At 40.9% G+C, this 22,016-nt stretch overlaps 1 protein-coding gene across 1 annotated transcript in view; it reads right to left on the bottom strand.

Moving 5' to 3' along the window:
* sema3fa (sema domain, immunoglobulin domain (Ig), short basic domain, secreted, (semaphorin) 3Fa) overlaps window positions 1–16,275 on the bottom strand; it is a 66,738-nt gene extending 50,463 nt beyond the window's left edge. Inside the window, exons 1-2 of the mRNA XM_018756760.2 lie at window positions 15,923–16,275; window positions 12,061–12,210 (exon numbers count right to left, since the gene is read on the bottom strand). Coding sequence (XP_018612276.1) covers window positions 12,061–12,172 — 112 coding nt within the window. The 5' untranslated portion in view covers window positions 12,173–12,210; window positions 15,923–16,275. The remainder of the gene's footprint in view (window positions 1–12,060; window positions 12,211–15,922) is intronic.
* Window positions 16,276–22,016: the final 5,741 nt, after the last annotated feature.

Below are 22,016 nucleotides of genomic sequence, written 5' to 3'. Positions count from 1 at the left end.
TGCAGAGACTTGACACACATAAGACCTAAGAGAGCAGCAAGAGGAATGCTGATGCTCTTTTAATCTAGAAGTGGAGATAGGCCAAAAACCTCCCAGAAGATTGTGGCCTGGCTGCATCGCAAGCTTTTTTCTGTGGTGAAATATCTTTTCCGTACTGAGACAGCTGTTTGGTCCAGGTCCCATGTGCACCTACAACAACTGTGGTGCTGCACTCAGTAGGTTATTATAATTTTTCCCAAATGACACTATTTTTGGACTTTCGCTGAGGCATTATGTATTCTTGGAGAGTGCATCTGGTTGATCCAAAACACACTTATACATTTCCATACAACTGCACAAATGGAAACTGAACTAAAAACTGGTACTGTAGTCTAGTCTTCTGCTTCCCAGTATTTCACTGGGTTGATATCTCTTCCTCTGAACACAGCAAAACACCAAATATTGTTAAACTGAGCGGCAGCTATAAAATTGCTTGATTTAAATCCAAACTGGCTGAATCTTCACAAGAGCTTTACAAAGAAGATTGTCAAGTAAGTATATCAAGATGATCTTTTTCATAATAAAAGAAACAGCTGACACATTTCCTTATTGGTACCAAATGAAGCATACTGACATTGACTGAAATTATTGGTCAGTTATATATCAGGCAACCATCCAAACATTTCTGTTGCCCCCTAAGTTTGTTTGAAGTTGTCACTTTGAGACAAACATTGCAATAAGGCGGTGTCTAAAATAAGGACTTTGTTTAATTTTATTGGTTTTTTTTGTCCGTCATGAGGAGTCGACTCAGAAAGGGGTTCTCATGCGTTCTTTTGTAAGAGATTTCAGTATGAATACATGGTTTAATGTTAAAAAAAGTTCCTTCAGTTAGCACTTAGTAACAATTATGAGAAATATACACTATTTGTTCTGTAAATCTTCACCCCCTTCTACCCATTCTCCCATTGCTCCCTCTTTTTACTCAGAAACCATTCTTTAAAATGGATAACATGCTTTCAACTAGTCTTCATGCTAGTACAACACTACTGAAGACTGCATGGAACAACAGACCTTCACCCAAAAAACAAACTTTACAACTCCTCTGTCTTTGTCCATCAGCTTGGCAAGGCCAAACTCTTCCCTGTCTTCAGTTGTGGGTCATTTGCTGTGTTGGAGTGTGACAGCAGTAATCGGATACAGGGATGACAGACATGTGGTAATAAATGGTGGCAGGCTGAATAAACAAGAGGAAAGGTGCCCTTGACCTCAGCTCTCTGAATCTCAAACTAGAGTCATGACCCTTTCTGGGAGCTCTCACACCGCTGGCACATCTGGACTGTGAGTCTGAGGGTACCGATGTGAATGCCTCACTCATATTTATATGTATGCATGCATATGTACATATATGCATGTACATATGCATGCATGTGTTAATTTATTTGTGTGTACCACCCTTTCTTTATTTAAAAATTAGCTGCACCTACTACACTAAAGCAGGCTACATGTGTCTTTGTGCCAGAGATGAAGTCATTTAGGCAATGTCTGGGTTGAATACATAAGTATCTGGCTACGACCAAAAACACGTTGCTATGACAACCAAACATAGTATTCATAACGCCCTATCCAGAAATTTGAACACTTGACATCATCTGGTATCTTTCCCTCAAAATGCATGGGGACGTGCAGCTTTTGTGCTTAAGCAGAACAAAATGAAACGTTGAAGGCAGATGAGTCTGAAGAGCTGAATACTCAAACACTCCTATTCTGTCACTTTGCATCTTAAGAGAAACACATTCTGAAAATCCATTATCATCTGCGTACCTTTCCACTGTGACTGTGAACGCCCCCAACAGACCCCCACCCCCACTTCCCCCAGTGCTCCTCCGCTTTCATGTACACCTCAGTAATGAAGGCTGAGATGCACTGGTGTCTTAGTCTCCCAGCACTGCAACAACAAAACAAAGAAACACTCAGGGTTCTGATGATTAAATCAAGCTGATCTCCTGAATTCCTTGTTCCCTGAAACTGCGAAAGTGGCTAATGATGCTTGCTCTGAAAGAGTTTTTTCTGTAGTCATGCCTGATGTTGAAGCCTGAAGAGCCTAAAGTCATCAAATAGCAACAGCAACAGCAGGCACTAAAGCGATAATTGATAAAAATGACTCATTCCCTCATTTGAAATCTCAGTCCCTGGCAAGACATTGAACCATCAAACCACATGTAGTCAACTGGATGCCAACATCCATACATTCCCCTTCCCCAGCTCAGCTGAGGGGGTTTCTTAAGCACTGACTCAGAAGCTGATTCAAGATCAGCATAGCAGAAGAAGGAGGAGGTGGAACCCGTACATCATCCATCATTCACACGTTTGACCTCCCAGAGGAGTGCTCTGCCAGACACTTTAATCCACTAGTGGAAGAGCATTACATCTAAGAATACACATTCAAATCCTTGAAATACCTGGCTTGTGAATAAACAACTGCCTGCTACTTGCTCCAACCCCAGTGGTTCAAACTATTTTTAAGGCAGCCACTCCTGTCAATGTTTGAAAGTGGTACACTAAAGAGAGTATGTTGCTCCACCAGGGCTCCTAGATCAGTGGACCTACAGATGACAAAGGGAGAGTGATGCATGGTTCTTTTTCACGAAAGCAAAAAGAAAATTCATTATGATTAAAATTGCTGCTGCACTCAAAAATATAAGTCTCTGAGCAGAGAAGTGTGCATCTTAAAAGGGAACAACTGACCTATTCCTTCAAAAGCCTCAGCTATTAAGATCACTCGTTTGCTACAAACAGTGGTTATTCAAAGGAGTCATAAGACATGATGGTGGACAGGGGATGGTGGGAAAAAACACAGATATAATAAGGGGTAGGGCCTAACTCAATATTCAAGCAAGCCTCTGAATAACTCATTTGAGAATGATTGATAATTTTTTTGGTCTCTCAATCCCTGAGAAGTTGTGACCAGTTCCTGGGGAAAATGTACACAGGTGAATAATGTTATCTATACATCCAGAGAAAATGGCTCTGTAATGTAAAAGAAGAGTCCTTCTGCAGCAGCACACCGAAGGGGCCACCTCACCTACCTACAGTAATGGCGAAGGTTAGAAGGAAATACTGAGAGAAACTGAAGGCATGATAGTGCTGGTGAGAAAGAGTGAGCCAGAATAGACAAGAGTATAAAAGTGAAGCTGAATGAAGACTTGACAAAGGTCAAGGAGAAAGTGGAGTGGAAAAAGGGGATGGATGAACAGGCTGGTCATTTTTCAGAAACGTCAGACATGCTTGTTTATAACTACCGAGGTTTCATTTGAAAAGAGTGTGAGCATGCTGGGATCTCTAGGGGGCGGATGCTAGAGGGAAGACTTACCTTGTCATAAAAGCGTGATTGATTATTTAGTCACACTCTGTACCAGACACTGATGGTTTTTATTATGATTAAAATATGAACAATCACAGCTCGGCTGAATGAAATTTTTTCACATGTGCTCAAACCTTTTTGCTACCAGATTAGTTCTTTTGCTTTCCCACAAACATGGACTGCGGGGTGATGAAGTGATATGTTATGCACTCTTGGGGTACTCAACTTTAAACATGAATTGCAGTGGGGAGTAACCACCAAATATTCTGGTTTCCACTTTGTATCAGTTGAAGAAAAAAAAGAACTGACAGCCTCTAGGGAGAAGCAATTCATTTGTGGTTGGCATTTTCTTGAAGTAGAATATCACTGTAGTTAGTGGGACTGATAAGCTGGAAACTCACAATTTCTGATCTCACTGGGAAGCAATGAGAAGAAGTGCTGTACTGATTACAAAACTTAAAAATCCCATGTAGAGAACAGATGTTGTAACCTCAAAGAACGTGTTTATTTCAGTAACTGTCACAAATCAGTGTGAAAAAGTAACAACATTCACAATTTATAAATACATCTGTATCTAAACGTGTTTAAATTAATCAATAACAGGACAGGCACCATGGCATAGGTGGTTGCACAAATGTCCGTCAGGAGCCACAGGTGAAAATGTAACCAGGCTGGAAGTATGTCCATTGATGCGGAGGACTGCAAAGCACCTGCGACTGATTTACTTTAACTAATGAAAAGAGGAATAATAAGAATATGAAAAGAAATCTGACAGGAAGAACAGTAATAATAGGACGACGCTGATAATTATCATGTTAAAGTTGCTATGAATCGTGGTAAACGACCCACTGTGAAATCTTGAAATAAGGTACTTAATCTAAATTGCTCTCAGGGCTCTTGCAAAATACTCTATTGCATAAATGAGTGGTATTGCACGACATTTATGTATCTGCTGTATACTGAAATATAATAAAGAGACTGCAAAAAAAAGAGATAGGGATGAAAAAATTATGCAAAGGATTGAAAAGAAGAGTTTTTTTTGATCTTGGCCTTTCATTTTGTCTTCTTTATTGCTTTAAATATATGAACGTGTACTTGTCCTGTCAATCATTTAGAACTTAGCTGAACAGAGGACAAAAGAGGAAGACCTTCTTCCTTGGAAATTGCACAATGAGCACTCCAGACAGACTTAAGACCCTGTACTAACTATCATCCTATGTTTTTATTCTCTGTCTAATAACTAGTCAGTCAGGCTCCCACAGAGGAGATGACACTGGACACTTTTGGCCTCTAGTGATGAAGGAGGAACCGCAAGTAAGCGAGCCGCTCCCAACCTTTATGCAGCATCATTTTAGGGGAAACCGAAAAGTGATCGAGAGCACAAACCAGGCAGCCGATGTCACCTCTCTAGCAATTGTTCTGTAAAGTCTAAACACTGGCCAGAGAATCATTACAAGAATTTCCATTCAGCTCCATTTTTTTCCAAGTGTCTTTCTCGGCGGCTGCAGCCCAGCTGTGCAAAATCCATTCTAGCATATGTGAGAAAAAACCTTAGCAGCACGTCCCTCCAGCTCTGCCCCCGGGGATCCGTGGAGAGCCCCGACTTTCACGGTCCTGCTGGTGCAATGAAGTGTTAGACCACCCAAGCAAACCCAAAAACATATCTGGGTTTGTCTTCCTGGCACTCAAAGTCACCTTGCCTCTGCCAACCCATCACGAGTGACCAGATATAATTTTACATTACAGTGACTGACCTTTGCGGGGGCACATACAAAAGCGGTACAGCCAGCACTATCTGTGTTCTTAAAAGCCTATAACAATGCGACCTCACACTGAGCCTGACGTACAACAGCCTGATAGAAGAGAGTCAGGAGGCAACACCGACTCCAAGGGGAAGTGCCTCTGTGGCAAGTGTCACACAACACACAGATCTCCAGTGCGCACATGCTTTGTGCTTATTTTTTGCTCCTGTCAACAGATGTGAAGGGGCCCGGAATCTGCAGTCAGGGCAAATTTTGCAAACTTTGAGGGCGCTGGTTATTGTCTTCAGGAGCCACTACAAGCCACTGTCCCACAGCCAGTACAAGAGCCCCTACATGACCCTCTTGTGTACTCCAGAAATTCACAATGGAGGGATTCATCGGGTTTTTTGGACAGAGAGACTCCTGCTAGACCAGAAATGAGTCTGCACTGGTTGACCTCAGCACCTTCACACAGAAATTCGGCAGTTTCTCTCCTTTCTCCTGCATCTTTTAACCATTTACCGAAACTGCTCATGAATACAACGTGTCTGCATGGCTTTGTAAGCACACTGCAATCTAATATGGCACTTATGATTTTTTTTGTTAAAGAAGCAAATTCTGTCATAAATCAAACTTAAAAAAGCAGAAGGATATCATGTTCACAAGTAAAGACAGACAGGTCAAATTAATGAGAGTGGATAATATTGTAATAATAATAATTAATCAATAGCAATTGACGAAATATTAAATAAATGCTAATTTCTTGGCTGCTGAGAGCATGTTACCATTCTATTCTTAGGTGTAGTCATGTCTCTGTACTATTGGCATCTTGTTTCTTTATTTGAAGAGATGGTGATTCAGTGTGCTTCCTATCAACAGACAGGGGCTTTTGCATACATTATAGAAGCTATGAGGCACTGAAGCCCTGGCAATGGTTAAAGCACTGCTGTATGGCTTCAGGCATGGTTTGTTTCTTGCAGAGTTATACAGAACAGAACTGAAACATGTACTGAAATTAAAACATTTCTCTCTGGAAGGAGGAAAATGGGGCAATTGGCAACCAGCACCTGGGGCACAATCTGGGCATCTGATCTTGAGCTGTCAATATGATTGCTCTGCTGGTGTGTTTAAGTGTTGGAGCCCATACTGGGATACTACATGTGACTCAAAAGTAAATCAAAAACACAGCAATGGCAGCTGCTTTACCTCCCTCTCTTTGAAGGCTGGATAGATATGCTGTCATTTTATTCCACCTATTATGACTATTTATTGTGCTGGTGTCTGCCAATATCTGTGATTTGCTTTAAAAGACTGCAGAAAGTGAAGCAGAAACTTAATCCGCAGTTAGAAACTCCCTGGCTAGAAAAAGGATCTATTTTTGGAGTGTTCCCTGTACCACCAAACATTTCTACATGTGCCTTTGTTTCAAGGAGGTCAGCGGAATCTGAGAATATCCTTAGTGATACTGGTTAAACTGATGCTGTTCCATTTTTTTCTATATTGCCATAGTTTTTGTTTGCACCATAGCATAGTCTGAAACTATGCTTTTCTTTACACTTTTGAGGCTTTGCCTCACCTGTGTAACACAAATCCCCCTAAAGAGCTGGTGTGACTGGATGTTTTTCTACAGCTTTCCTTGTATTGCATTTCAGCTATGCATTGATTGTGAATTACCTCTGTTCCCTGGCTTGCTGAGACCAAAGCACTTAGCTCAAGCTCCTGTGACAAGACCGCTGATTAACAAACCCCAGCAGGACCCTTCGGGAGATGGGTGAAAGATAACCCCAAACATACACACACGCATTTGATAATCTTAATCCATTTGGGGCTGAAAGCTACTGCAACACAAAGCAGCTTAATCTCCAGAGAAATGTATCCCTTACAAGGGAACCTCATTCACTGCGTTGCTTTTCCCCCTCTTGGACTGGTTCAACTGCATGTTACTCCTTGCCAGCAAGAAAGAGCAAATGGGAGAGATCTGCCTGACCTGGAGCCACACTGAAAGCTCAAAGCTCAGCTCAAGTCCCATTAAACCTTTCCCCCCAGGTTATGAGGTCTACCCAAAATTCTTGGACCCAAACTGAAACCTCAAACATTGCTCCACAATCCCCCCTGTTTAACTGTGCAGTGAGTTTCATTACTGAAAGAAATACAAAACAAACCCAGCTTTTCCCCTGGGACTTTAAATTTCTCACAGTGTGAGCTATTGTCCTAGAAGCAGTAGAATGCTACAGTACGGAAAATGCACCAGGCACAGGTCATATCTGAGCAACTCATGAGCGTAATCGGTGACTAGACAAGAAGAGACTGCAGCTGGCAATTGTTCTTTCAATAATGCATTCATACAACAACAACGAGACTTCAGGGAACACTAAGCTTATTGTGTGTGCAAGATAATCATTTAGACTTGGGGCTTGGGAGGAGGGAACACAACTGGGACCACCATGCAGGAGGATCAGATACAATTAGATTTATGTGAAAAAAAATGAGTTGATATGCGTACAAAGCTGTCTTTTGAGTCTCACTCGCCCTGCCTCAGCTCTCAGAAGTCCAGGTGCTCCCTAAACCTGGAGTAAAAGGTAAACAAAGTTAAACACTTTCAAATGTGTGGGCAGAGGTATTAAAGGCCATTACTTCCTAATGGGCTGTCAAGGTTCAGAGTAAGTCTAGTTGACCTTTGTGTGAGGCTGGCTTCTGTTTATGAGGTTGCAACCCAAACACCTCCATATAAGCTTTGATTAAGACCTGTGGACTAAAATAGGTCCTTGTTGTCCCTGGGAGTGGCAAGTAGGGCCCTAGAGAAAATGGTGAGATGGTGGAACAGGACAATGTCTTTAAAGTTCAAATGTGGGAGGTCTGACTCTGTGACACAGTACAGGGCCAGAGTGGTGACCACCAACATCCAAACCTTCTGAATGTGAACTTGATCTTTCTGTGACTCTTACACAGAAGGCAGTTACTCCAAACAGAAGTGACTAAAACAATAGCATTTCACATGATCAATCAATTTTTTTTTCATTCTAGAAATTTAAATTAATCAGTATAATAATAATAATAATAATAATAATAATAATAATAATAATAATATGCTTTTAATGAATACCAACACTTTAATATTTTTCACAAAGTCTAGTTTTACCTGGCTACTATGCAAGTATTTTTAAATGTCTCTTTTATCCAATAATGTTGATTTTATACAAACATACATGCATCTGGTTATTAAAACCTAACTTCAAATCACTGAAGCTATGAAAAGAGAAATACTGTGTATTTTACATATTTGTAAGAGATGATCAGTGCTATCCAGACCCTTGTATAGCCATTTGACTGCTCTAATCAATAGAGCATATTACCAAAGGTGATAACACGAAGACGGATGCTTCAGCCAGTACCCTTCCATGTTTTCTGTAATATGAATGATGTCATATCTGTGAACTATGTTTAGACAGAAGAAGGAATCTTTTGACTCAACAAGGCTGCGCTGAAGGAGGACTGTTTCTCATAGCTGAGCGACCGCAAAAGCAGCTTGTAACAGCTTATTGGGAACCAAATTTTAAACAGACTGAAGCATGTGCAGTGCACTGTACGAAGCTGTATCCCTATATGTTATTTGGGCTTTGTGTCCAAACAAACAGCAAAGGCTTTCAGGTGCTGGGACGTTCATTTTAATATGTGTCTGCAATTCACCCTTGCCAGATGCAGTTCTTTCAGTATATTCATGCCAGAGGACATAGGTTTTAGGTTGTGGACTTTTTAACGATTACCTAAGTCAACATAAAAATGGTCCAATACAACTAATAATTGCTAGAAATAATGTCAATAAATTAATAGATTAAAGAATGTCATGGCTGAGATGTAAAAATGCACATTGTCTATCTCAATTAGTCTATAGCAATATCGGTTGAGTATCCTTTTAGCCTCCTTTTGCTATTAAAATCCAAATGCCTCCACTATGGGAGTGGAAGGATTTTAAAAAGGGAAGAAAAACATGATGGTTTTGAATCTACACGTATGTCAAAAGAATCTTAAAATACGGTACAAATGTTGAGATAAAGCTTGGCAGAAGGAGAATGGAACTGCAAACTAGTCTGAAAAACATAAATAATATAGCACATACACCTGGCCCCCACACACTAAAATGGAATTCAAATTCAATTGAAAAAACATTTTAAAAATCTGTGTCATTACTTTTTGGATCCTGTAGAATCTGAGTAGGGAGTGGAACATCTTAGGAGACTTGCATCTTCAATCAATCCCTCATGCAAATCCCCAACTGAGAGACTGGACACTCCTCTGTCGGGTTAATGGCAGTAAAATCAGTCCAGCTCCCTGAGAGCGGGAAATTGATTGTTCCTGGAGGCTCAGTTTACGCGCCTCCATGGTGCTGGGGCATTTTCACCCATAAGGGCCTGCAGAGTATTGATTACCCCAATATCATATTGGAACTCCAGATCAGGGTTCCAGTTACACCTGTGGGCTTTCCTTGTTAGGGTCACCATCTTCTCCCTTCTACATTGCTGACACAATGGCTGAAGGGAAGCCTGGCAAAGGTGTGTTCTGAAAGCATTTATTGTAACTCACAAGCAAGTGCACTGAATCACTTTTAAGATAAAAACTAATGCTATGACTCAAGCTCGACCAGGATGTGCTGTTGTCCATATAATGGCACTGGACCACAGAATTAGTGTAGTCGTTTGTTGCAAAGACTTTGCTGGTAGTCCTAGGGATTAAAGTGTTATGGTATTTCTCCTAAAAAAGTAGGGCTATGAAATGTAAATTGATAGCAATTAAGAAAATAATTCAGTTGTTCTTGCAATAAACTGTTTGTAACATGTGCTATCCAACAGCCAAAGCAAGGGATATGTTTTCAGCAAACGATGAACACTTTTGGACCAATTCATTCATCTGAAGTATTCCAGTGAAATGTGTTTTGGAAGTTTGGGTCACATGACTTTTTTTCACCTTGAGCATGCAATTTGGTGGGAATGTTCGCCCCAAGTTTGCCAAAGGAAGTCACGGAGCTCAAAGAACAATAAAGATGTTCCTGATTTCCTCCAAGTGGGGTCGGCCAGCTTATTACGAGCACCAAGTTGGTTTAATAGCAAACACAAGTGCTTCTCATTTAAGAGGTCAAGGTTTTCACCTAACTATTGAGCAACACATTATCTTGATTTATTGGAAGATTTAGCCAGTCTACGGCAGCCATCAGCATTTTGTTAATCATGTAAAGATTTTATGAGCTACATGATTGTTAATGCTTCATACATACGTTTGGCAAGGGGCAAAGTTTGCTAAAAATAAAACAATCATGGTTAAATGCCTTAGGTATACCAACTAACAGTAGGAGATGGCAATCCAAGCATTGTATTAAAACTAAAATTTGAACGAGAGAAAATGTGTCTTCTTTTTAGCTGTTATTGGTTTTTTCTTTACATATTATTTGTCTTCTTTCTAAACAAATTGCAAAGAAACCCATAAAACCCAAAAGAGTCCATTTCAGTAATGGAAACTATTAAAATCATTGGACTACTTCATTCCATAAATATCACCTCATGGCAGAAGGCTTATAAAACCTTTCTGCCATTAATTTGAAAGAATAATTGAAATACCCTGAAATGTGCACAGAGCACTGGACTGAATTTGGTTAAAAGACTTAAGTTGCCAGGCAAAACAGAGGATTCTCAAATGCTGACAATAAAAGAAAATCCCATTTATTTGAAAAGAAAATGACTATTGAGCTTTGCGAGTGCACATTCAGTAGACTGTGAAATCTGTCTTCATGAGGCTTGAAAACAACAAGACAGCCAAAAAGAAACAACGACACACAAGCCGAATAATTTCTTATTTCTTCTCAGGTCTGCCATTTAATACATGACATAACAATAAGTTCCTTGTGCAGACAAAATGAGCGTACAAATTGAATTTTCATTATACAAAACAAGGAGTGTTTCCTACGTAAAGAAGTACACACATTTTTTTTAGAAAATATACATATTTTCTTTATGGTTTTCCTCTATTGAGACAATTTAAACTACTCTTCATTTATATAATTGTCTTTACATAAATAGGTATTCGCCTGAACAGGATGGAGCAGGGAAGCAAACACACAGTAACAAAGTTTCACTATCTTATTTACAGAATGCAAATCTGCTGTATGTGTGACAAATATTACATTTGTATATCAGTATCGTATTTATTTATGTATAGCAACATTATGAGGGCAGCAAGTGGTGTAGTGGTTGAAGCTGCTGCCTTTGGTGTCAGAGGTCACACATTTTACTCTCACCCTCTGCTACAGTACGCTTCGGCAAAGTATTTACCTTGAGTTACTACCTTAATGTTGTGGGTTGAGGAGAAAATTGTCAGCTGAATTAATGGAACGTCCCTTTAAAAAAGTGACAAGAGTTTTAATAAGGCAAATCTATAAATGTGTGGACGAAACCATTAAACTCCAAAAACTACAACCATAGTGCACCTTAAAATAAATATTTGCAAATAAATGTTTCAGAAAATTAGCAATTACGTAATAAAACTTAAGGTTCTTTTAACTGCACTGTTTAAGGGAAAGAAAAAAAATTGCTGAAGGAACATTTGGAGGCAGGAGAGTCACACAAAACAAAGGTCATGAAAACACGTCTCTCTCGAGTAAAAAAATATAAACTTAAGCTATTACTGTAGCATGGAAACTAATAACTTCTCCTATCGACACTCCCAACAAAATGTCATTCTTGCTGGAATACCTGCAAATTCGTATACTTCCCAAACCAGAGGTTAGTCCAAACTGAGTTTTACACCAGCAAACATAAGATTTTTCGCATAAGAAAGAAACTGACGACAGAGAAAATCATGCACATCTGCATACTCACACATACACACATGCATGAACACATACAGATACATGCAAACACAGACATACACACATATACACAAACACATTAAGAGCCAGACAATATATTTTTGAAGTCAGGATGTCCTTACCTTTGAAGGAGAGGAAGACACGAGGAGCAGAGACAGTGTCACCATGGGTACCTATGGCCCAGACTACCAGGACCAGGAGCGTCTGTATTGACCAAAGTTGGTCCAACAGCATCCTCTCTCTGATTCCAGACACAGGACGAGGTCAAAGATCTTTGAAGGACCAGAAGAAAAAAATGGTCAACTCTGCAGTTCACATTTGCAGATCATAACCCTGTGCAACCCAGGAACTCACAAGAGTTAATGAATCGGATTTAGAAGACATGCAACTTTAATGTGTTGCTCTTCTCAAAATAAAGCACAGTAATTAAAGTGATATGTTTTCACTGATGTAAATACGTTCTCTGTCAAAGTGAATCAAGTGTAACTGAAATTGAAATTCATTTATACCATGCAGCACTGGATATCCAACATAAAAGACATAAAAGTCAGTCAAAAGAAAATAAATATACAAATTCAATGCATTTCATTCTAGTTGGGTTTCATTTTCAAATTGAACATCTTTCCTGGCATGTATTATAGCATATCATGGTGTCTTTTTTAAAAAAAAGTTGCCCTTTATTCTTTGTTAATGCAAGATTACTTTACAGACTACATTTAGAGAGTTTCATCTTAAACTGATGTGAAAGAACATGTGATGGGTAGCGCAAAGTACACACACACAGACTGAAACCGCTTGTCCCGAGTGGTGTCGCGGCGAGCCGGAGCCTAACCCGGCAACACAGGGCGCAAGCCTGGAGGGGGAGGGGACACACCCAGGATGGGACGCTAGTCCATCGCAAGGCACCCCAAGCAGGACACGAACCCTAGACCCACCAGAGAGCAGGCACAGGCCGAACCCATTGCATCCCCTAACACAAAGTAAGATTATGAAAAGTTCTCATATATCCTGCATTTATCCAACATTGAGCATTATTCCTTTATTTATCTGCCTGTCTTTTACTACTTATAACGATACAAAAGTTGATCAAAGTATATTGTTCCATGTCTCCCTCTCCATAGTGCTTTGAGATGTCTCCATTTGTTGAGAGTCACAGTCTTGGACCTACAAGCAGAGGGAGACCTCCAAGTCAGACTTGAGGGGACAATTCAGAAAAACTACAATTTCCAGCCAGAGCTGTGGTCAGCTGCCCTGGGTGAAGGAGCACAGGTCTAGCCACTGTCTGCGGTCAGCGCTGGCATTGGCACCACAGCCATGCACCACATAGACGGTCCACAGCTCTCTGCTTCTGCTTATCTGCCGGTCATTAGTGATTTCTTTTTTATGATGGTGATGATAAAAAAGAGCAGCGGCCAACACATCGAGACCATTTGTCCCCTCAGAGTGCACTGTGTGAGGCAGAGCACACGCTCTGCACTCACAACCAAACTAGGAACGTGCAGTGGTCTACAGGCCATCGGAGAAGTGGAGGAAGAAGCCAAACGACCCAAGTCTGTTTAGAACAGAGTCATGAAACTGAATCCAGCTGTTCAAACCTGAAATACTTACAGACAATTTGCTAAAGATTCAACGATTCACCGTGTCCAAATCCTGATTCCCATCAAAGACATGCTGCTCAGATTCCCAAAAAAAGTGTGTGAGTGACAGAGAGAGTGTGTGTGTGTGTTCCACTCATGTATGGATGAGTGACCCAGTGTAAGTAGTGTATCTAGCAGTGTAAGTCACCGCGGTGAATAAGGTGTGTGGGCTGAAAACACTACACAAAGCTCATTGGAAGTCGCTTTGGAGGAAAGTGTCTCCTAAATAAACAAATGAAAATGTAAATATAAAAAGTTATGCCCCCCAGCTGGTAAGTGTGTTGTGTCTGCATTAGGTACAGGGCAGCAGGTAGAGTAGAGCTGGACTGTCGCTTTCTCATCTCAAGATCTCTGGCGTGAATCAAACTCCTACTTTTGTACCCTTGATCGAGGTATTTCCTCTGAATAACGGGATAAATCTTTGTAAAAAGTTACTTCTTTAACACTCTACGTCGTCTTAGGCAAAGACATGATCAGCTAGGTTAATAACAATATTTTTATTGCATTACATTTCTGTTAGATATCGTGTACTTGTCTTGGACACTTAATACACATACTTAAATTAAAAAAACATTCAAATATCCTTCTTACAAATAACTGGGAGTGCATAAAACAAAACACAGTCGATGTTATAGTGGTGAAACTTATATAGAAAGAAATAAAACGAAGCGTTGCAAGAAGTGGACAGAGTGACCAGGAGTTCAGTTCATGAGAAACTTGGTACAAATTCAACGAGCTTCAGCTTGGTCAACGAACTGTATTTCCAGCCACCACAACCAACGTGAAAATGAACACACAGCGGTGATTTATAATTATAATATGGACACAAGTTTAGCATGAATTGCCTTAGAGTTCGACTTGGTGGTCATAACGCAGAGAAATCCTGCCCTGCGCGTAGCTGCTGCTGGCAGCTTCTTCTTCGCCACATCTCGAGAAGTTAAACCCGAGAGAGCAGCACGTTTACGCGTTTATTACGGTACCGCAGTAAAAATCCTCGCTCGCTGCTGCTTCTTAAAGAAGTTCTTTTTGAGCTCGAGTAGCTGTAACTCGGAAACCTTAGTAAGGCTTAACTCTGCTGACGAGAAGAAACAACTAATTCATTCTCGACTCTCTGACTGGAAAAGCGCTGCCTGACTGTCCGGTCCGTCCGGGGGAGTTCGTTTTCATTTCCTCTGCACACATTCCAAAGCTGACGTTTTAATAGAACAGTCGTGACACAACAGTGCACAGAAAACGTTATTATATGTGATTTACGAGTTGGCTGCGCGTAAAAAGTGCTCTTTAAGACCCGGGCGTTGTGGGGTGTAATAATCCGCCCGGCACGGTTCTGTTCCGCCTGTAAAGCGGGTCAGTGGACTAACAGGGTCACACAGGATCGGGTTCCCAAGCCAAGAGCTGACCCTCCCGCACACTGCTGCAAGCGTGCAAAGTAATAAAAAGTACTTTACTGTCAATTGTGGGCTAAACCCAGTACTGCACTGCTGTCATTGTTCGCTGAGGAACTGACGGACTCCCGAAGTAAGGAGGGTGCAGCTCGAACCCGCCCCGCGTCAGCCTGCGATTAGAGAGACTCGCAAAGAGACGAGCCCGGTCCCTATTCCGATTCGCATTCGTTTATGAGGGTGTGGAGGATATTTATTCAGCCTTTAAATGTCATGCAAAGTAAGTAGGCTTGCGCTCGGATGGGAAAATCTGCAGTATCAACAAAAGGCAGGCACTGAGGCAGCGCGAAAGTGGACATTCCTACCGAAATCACTGAAATTTACCAATACTACTAGACCACCTTTTCTCTTGCATACATGATAGTAGTTCGACGTTATTATCTAGTTTTCATTTCACAGCGGTACAGTCAACCTTTTGTAAGAGCAGGTATGAACATACCCGAGAAATTACATAAATATACGGTGATTCCCTATGATTAATTAATATACATTGCAGACTTTCCTTCAGTCTTTGGACAAATATGAACGTCTACGTGCAAGTCTCTAAATCCCGAAACACTGGCTGATGCAAAAAAGACATTCGGTAAATTACATTCAGTAATTCAATAAAAAAATATGTTTGCAAACTAAGCACCCAACACGCACATAACAGCCAGGCACTAAGATATTCATCCTCTACAGTAAAATTTACCTTAACTCCACAATAAACCCTACAGGTCCGCAAATCGTGTTTTTAAAATAAGTCTTAGCTTGATGACAAATCAGATAAAAATAACTTTAAAGCCCTCAAGCATGGAAGCAGCAGCTGGCACAACTAAAACCTTGGATATAACATAACACACATGATTTCCCCCCCCCCCCCCAAAAAAAATACAAATATTCCACATGCATAAGAAACATTTTACCTGGTAATTACAGCCCAGCAGCACGCAACTCTTCGATTCCACTTGTAAAAATCATTTAGATAGATGAAGGTGAAAAAGCAGCGACCACACAATTATGTTTTGTTTCCCAGGATTAATGCTGCCACCACTGCCAGTCCTTGAGTCCCTGCACAGCTTCTTCTCTCGCTGAGTTGTAAAATCACCTGAACTGGTGTGCTTTTGTCCTTTTCTTTTTTTGGAGTCCGACTTATTATGGCTGCTGTTCCACCGTAACAATTCCGCATCAAGGGTTATTCCCGCCGTGCGAAGAGTTGCTCCCAGATTTGTGCGGCTCTCCGCGCTCCCGAGCTCCTCACTGCCGGGGAACTGCGACGCCGGCAGGTGGATGCAGCGCCTGTCATTGGGCTGGACACACCCCTCGAGGGGGGGTCTGCTTACCTTCTTCCGCCTCCACCCCCTGTTCCGCCTCCACAAAACTCGGTGTACAATACAGTAGTACAGTACAGTGCAGTACAGTAGTACTACGGTACGGTACAGGACAGGACTGGGGCGAAGTGCGGCTTAGGGCCAAACTACAAAAGTGGGGATGTCTTCATAGGAACAAAAGGGGAAATGGGAAAATTCAAAACGTTGTGTGTGGACCAAAAAGAAATTCTGACGTTAAACAGGACCATGAATCGATATTCAGAAAAGTATAAATATTTAAAAAAAAAATACCAAAGTTATTTTTACACATTTTATGGTATGCAAGTGGATTTTGTAGTTCCATTTTCAGTTTTTTTTTTTTTTTTCTTCTGATTTTGAATTAAAATCATGTGACCCTTGGGTCTGCACACATCTGGGGAGCTAAGTGTCTTACATGGGGACATGGTCACAAATAAGTGTTCTGTCTTCCTAATGAGGTATACTGAGGCGCTTTGCAGATGTGTGTTGTATTGTAACCTTTGTACATGCTGGTCCGCTCTTGTAGCCATCCCGTGTACCATTTGTTCTCACACACCTGTGTATAACATCTACAGCATAGACTGACTAGCATTTCAGTATAACCTGCTCAGAGGTCCTCAATTCATTTTCAGGGGACACTTTAGATTGCTGCATTAAATCACAGCTCATGCTCACTAAAATACACACCTGACTATAATTTTGGTGAGTCGTGCTGTGCTAGAACCAGTAAAAGTGCATCTGATTTCAAATGGAATTTTTCAAAATGGACGGCAACTCTTCAGAGCCCTCAGGATCCTCTGAGAGTCGCCTCCTTCTCCCGTCTCCCACAGGATTCACAGATGCCATCGCTTTGAAGACAAATCCAGCATCTCTCAGAAAGCAGCTTGAGAAGTCATCTCTCAATCCTGTGACATGTAAATGGCGCTCAGCAGCACTCCCTCTGCAGTCGTCCAAGCGGCAGACGGCCTGTGGCTGCACTGAATTAAGCAGGAGGTGTAGAAAATAAGTGTCATTGTTTCTTGTTCCTAAAAGTCTTTTTAAAATTCTTGTCTCAAAGGAATCTATGCATACAAGAGAAAGGGTTTGCAGAACAGTTCATAACATAGAGGACTCTCAGAAATTTGGCAGCGTCCTGAGGAAAAGTTCAAGTGGAAGCCCAAGACTTCTTGAATGTGTAGGTTAATTTACATTTTTGCCTTTTCTTTCTTTCATCATTGAGGTGGAGTTCATCACAGTCCTATATGGGTGCAACAGAAGGGCCACAATGATAGTCAATATGTTTCAGATAATCAGACTGTGACCTTCTCTTTAATTTTTTCCAATACTGAGCTGCACCACTCAACAAAGTCCATCACTAAGTTTCTGAACTCATTCTCATGCCCATCCCTGATTCACTCAGCTGTTGTTGTATCATCTGAGAACTTCTGGAGATGACATGATCTGGCCTTGTATCTAAAGTCCAAGGTGTACAGAGTGAACAGGAATGGAGTCTCGGCTGACCCTCGAAGAACCCCAGTGATGCTGACAATCATATATACAACCCCCTGATATACAACCTTCCAGCTGCTGGTCTATGAGTCATATATTCCATAATGTGGGTCACAGTAGATTTATTTACCTGCATTGATCATAGCTTCTTTCCCAGCAGGCTAGGGTTTATGTTGTTGAACATTCTGGGAAAGTCATTGATGATCTTTATGGCACTGTTTGCCTTGCACAAGTACAGGAAGGTTCTGAAAGTACCTTCTGAGTAAAATGAAATTCATGTGCTATTGATAACCACTTATTTTGCAAGGTTGCAGTGGCTCAGAGCCTATCCTGGAAGCATAGGGCATGAGCCATCCTGTAAGAGATCACAATTCATCTCATCTTCCTGGTAAAATTACTTCTTCAGAATGTAATAAATAGTGGCAGAACTCAAGAGTACTACTCATACTGCAATATGGGTCCTCTTTGTTTCTTATGTTAGGAAGACAAAAATAAATAAAAACACAGAATGTTTGCTGTATTTGTCTGGAATCCTTACACATTATACGTTTGAACATTTGTATAAGAAAACATGGTTGTATTTAATTTCCAAGAGCTTCTTTGAATGTAAAAGGGCCACTTTCAGTATAAAGCATAAGGAAACAAAGAGAAGAAGAATTCAAAAGCTTGGTAAAGGTATCTCAGTCCAAACCATATAGCCTGTGAGTGTAGTGTGGAGAAATACACTATGTCTCCCATATGGGCTTTCAGACGACAATAACAGAGGTGCTTTTTGCAAGTTTGAAACGCACTCCATATGGAACAGCAATGTGTCACATCCCACGGGGTCACTGCCCCTCCTGGTCAGAGGCGGCGCCACTCAGTGCCGCTAGCTAACGCTTACCTATCACCTCACAGTCTCGTAGGACATGGAGGTATAAAAGGAGCCAGCGGAGCAGAACTAGTCGCGGATTCTTAATCAGCAGTTCTCTTGTGCTTCGTTGGCGATTGGTAGTCTCTTGTTCCCTCAGTTTGTTTCCTAGGTGTGCATGTTCCAGTCCCGAGTGCCCGTCCCGTCAGTTCCTGCCTCTTGTTCTTCAGTCCTGGTCCATCGTTCCTGTCCGGTATTTCGTCACGTCTCAGGGTTGCGGTCAGACTCACAGATTAGCGTTTCACTGTTCACCGTAGTTCCAACACCGTGTGTGTTTCCTGGTCTCGTGTTTCTTGTTTCACTTCCACCGAGTGTCTTACAATACTCACCGTACACGTCTAACCTCACACTGCACGTGAAGTCATTATATATTTCGTCTGTGTTTGGACGTAATAGCAACGCGCGTCCGTGTCGGACTCCCGTCCGGACGCTACACAATGACCTTGAAAACCTTGTGTCTTCTGTTTTTCTGCTAAGTAGGTTCTCTGAGTTTTCCACTGTCACACATGACTGTGGAACCTGTTCACTCTGAATAAAGCAAAGTTAAAATCACAGCATCCTTCTGTATGTGCTGCTGAAGCATTGTGGGTGTCATATCTGGGCTCCAGAGACACGACTCTCAGGATCACACTGCTGATTATACTTCATCACGTAGGCAACCATTTTTATGCGCCCAGGAGCTGTTTTTCTATTTGATTAGTTCTCTGATTAGAGGTTATCTCAGGAAAAAAGTCTGATAAAGCAGGTTTTCTGTTTTTTGTCAGTTTTATTGTTTTCATACAGTTTAAATTATCACACTGTTGAACATGTTTTTCAGTTTTTTCCTTGTATTACATAATTTTTGTGTTATCTTACATTATTTAGTTATTTGAACGTACGCGAAATGTATGGAATAGGTTTGAAAAAGTTAATGAAACAGCTGCAAAGAATCTTTTTGGGGAAACTTTGCCATAATCACAGTTGCACAAGAACTGTGTCTTATAATATGTTGAAATGCATGTGTCGTGATTTTTTTCTGACAAGCTCATCCCCCTCAAAATGACTTCTATGTCGTAAAAAACCAAGAAACTGAATGAGAAGGGCCCAGCACATCGCTTTTTGTTTGTTATATGCTAGAACTGTGCCAGTTGAATGACCTGCAATTTCCTGCAATAACATATACAGTCACAGAGTGCTTCCTGCATACTGTAGACAAATAGTTGTTATACCTGAATGTTCAGACGTTGAACCAGTGGGGTTACAGGATTTGTGATTGCAGACATCTGGCCTCATGCACTGTGCACTGCTTGATGTACATGACTGGTTTTGGAAGCCATGACTTCCTGAAAGCTTGGCCTCGCTGCACATTTACTCTGTGATGGGGTGTTTCAGCTCTTTCTTGTCCCTTTACTCTCACTCCCATTTTTCTCAGATGCATTTGTCCTGGGTGTGTCCCCTCCCCCTCCGGCCTTACGCCCTGTGTTGCCGGGTAGGCTCCGGTTCCCCGCGATCCTGTATGGGACGAGCGGTTCTGAAAATGTGTGTGTGTCTGTGCATTTGTCTGCATTCTTTGTGTTTTTGGGCTTTAATCAACTAAGTATGTGGCTTACATGTTCCATTATACAGCAGGCAGCCATCTGCCGCATGCTCTACATGGGGGAACAGAACACAACGGACATTGAGCAAAGGTTTATGACTGTAGCATATATTAGTCAAATTGGATTAGGCATCTGATATGAAAGTGTACGCTTAATCACTTTTTACTAATACTGAACTGGACTGAAGCATCATGAAAGCAGTCTTGATTTCCAGCAATAATACTAATCATCATCATTATGCTCATAATGATTTGTTTTAGAAGTTCATATAATTTTCAACTGATCTCTATTACTATAGCAATTATTTTCAACAAATTTGGCAAGCGTGCAGACTACTAGCTTAGGGATTTAGACTTTCAGGATATGCCTTGGACCGCCATGACCCAGCACTGAACAAGCAATTATTGATAATGGATGGATGGATGGATAGTATTCTTTTGTTTAAATCTTCTAAAGACATAAATCATTTGTATTTTGTCATGACCTGTATGACTTTTTGCCTTGCTACACAGAAACATCAACTAAAAGTAATTAATTTCCAACAATCTAATTAGATGGGAGAAATATTGCTCAGATCATAATGGCATGTTCATAAATGATCATTTTCAACTATCCCTTAATATATGAATTAGTAATTATTTTCAAAAAGCGCAAAGAATGATATTGTGGAGGTTCTGCTGAGGGTGGGTTTATATTTTATATTGGTATAACAAAAGAAAACATGTAAATGTACAGAAATATAATTGTCTCACAGGGGCTGTTTAAATACTGAATCCATAAAGACAAGCTGCTACAGAAATTGCACAAACGCCCCCTGAAGTGATGTTTATAGTCTCATGCATAATGCATGCGATTGGAGCAGAGATCAAGCATGAAGAGGAGGGGGCCAGACCTGCAGGCACAGTCACAGGTAGGCTGGTCCCTGGGGGTCGTGTGTGTGGCAGAAGACTCCACTGTTGTTGAGATGTGACATTACCCACCTCCTCCTCCAGACCTGTCTGCAGCAATCATACGCAGGTTAATCCACACACAGGAGACTGTTTTGCTGGGTCGTGGCCTCTGCAGGACAGCTGAGGGATACCCTGTCCAGATGGATTTTCCTCCTGTGATTTTCAGCTTTGACATTGTCATTAAAATGAAACATGTACTATATACTGAATATACTGCCATGGAAGTTGAAGCAAATATTTCAGGCAAAAGTTTCGCTAGGTTAAGAATTTTATTTTGTATATACCACCTCCAGGACTTCCAGTCCTTCTATTCTCATGCCCTGTAACTGAAACAAATGTCTATTCCAGATACATTGTTCCATTTCATATCCAAAACAATGTTAAACTATGATTACTACAGAGAGATGTTCTTTCTGGCCTGTAAATAATGTGCCAATTATTCACAAAGCCTACATACCTACAAATAAAAAAAGACACTAAGCAATGTGAATATTTTAAACTAAAGCTTAATTACTGATTTTCAAAATTTAAAACTGATTTTAAGAAGTAATGGCAGAAAGAGTATTGTAAAATGGCCTGTTTTTAAAATTGTCTGGGTTTTCCCTTTTTATTATCAGCATAATGTCTTTTTCATTCTTCATTACCGTTTGTTTTGAGCCATTTTTTTTCTGTGTGAAAAGATAAAAATTTGCAGAAACTGCAGATAAGGCCTGCCATATTTAAAACAGAAATATGACTGCTGCAGG

Source organism: Scleropages formosus, chromosome 2 (genome assembly GCF_900964775.1).
Source record: "Scleropages formosus chromosome 2, fSclFor1.1, whole genome shotgun sequence".
NCBI classification, from domain to species: domain Eukaryota; kingdom Metazoa; phylum Chordata; class Actinopteri; order Osteoglossiformes; family Osteoglossidae; genus Scleropages; species Scleropages formosus.
Note: the sequence above shows the minus strand (reverse complement) of the source record. Positions and strands in the feature narration are given on the sequence as shown.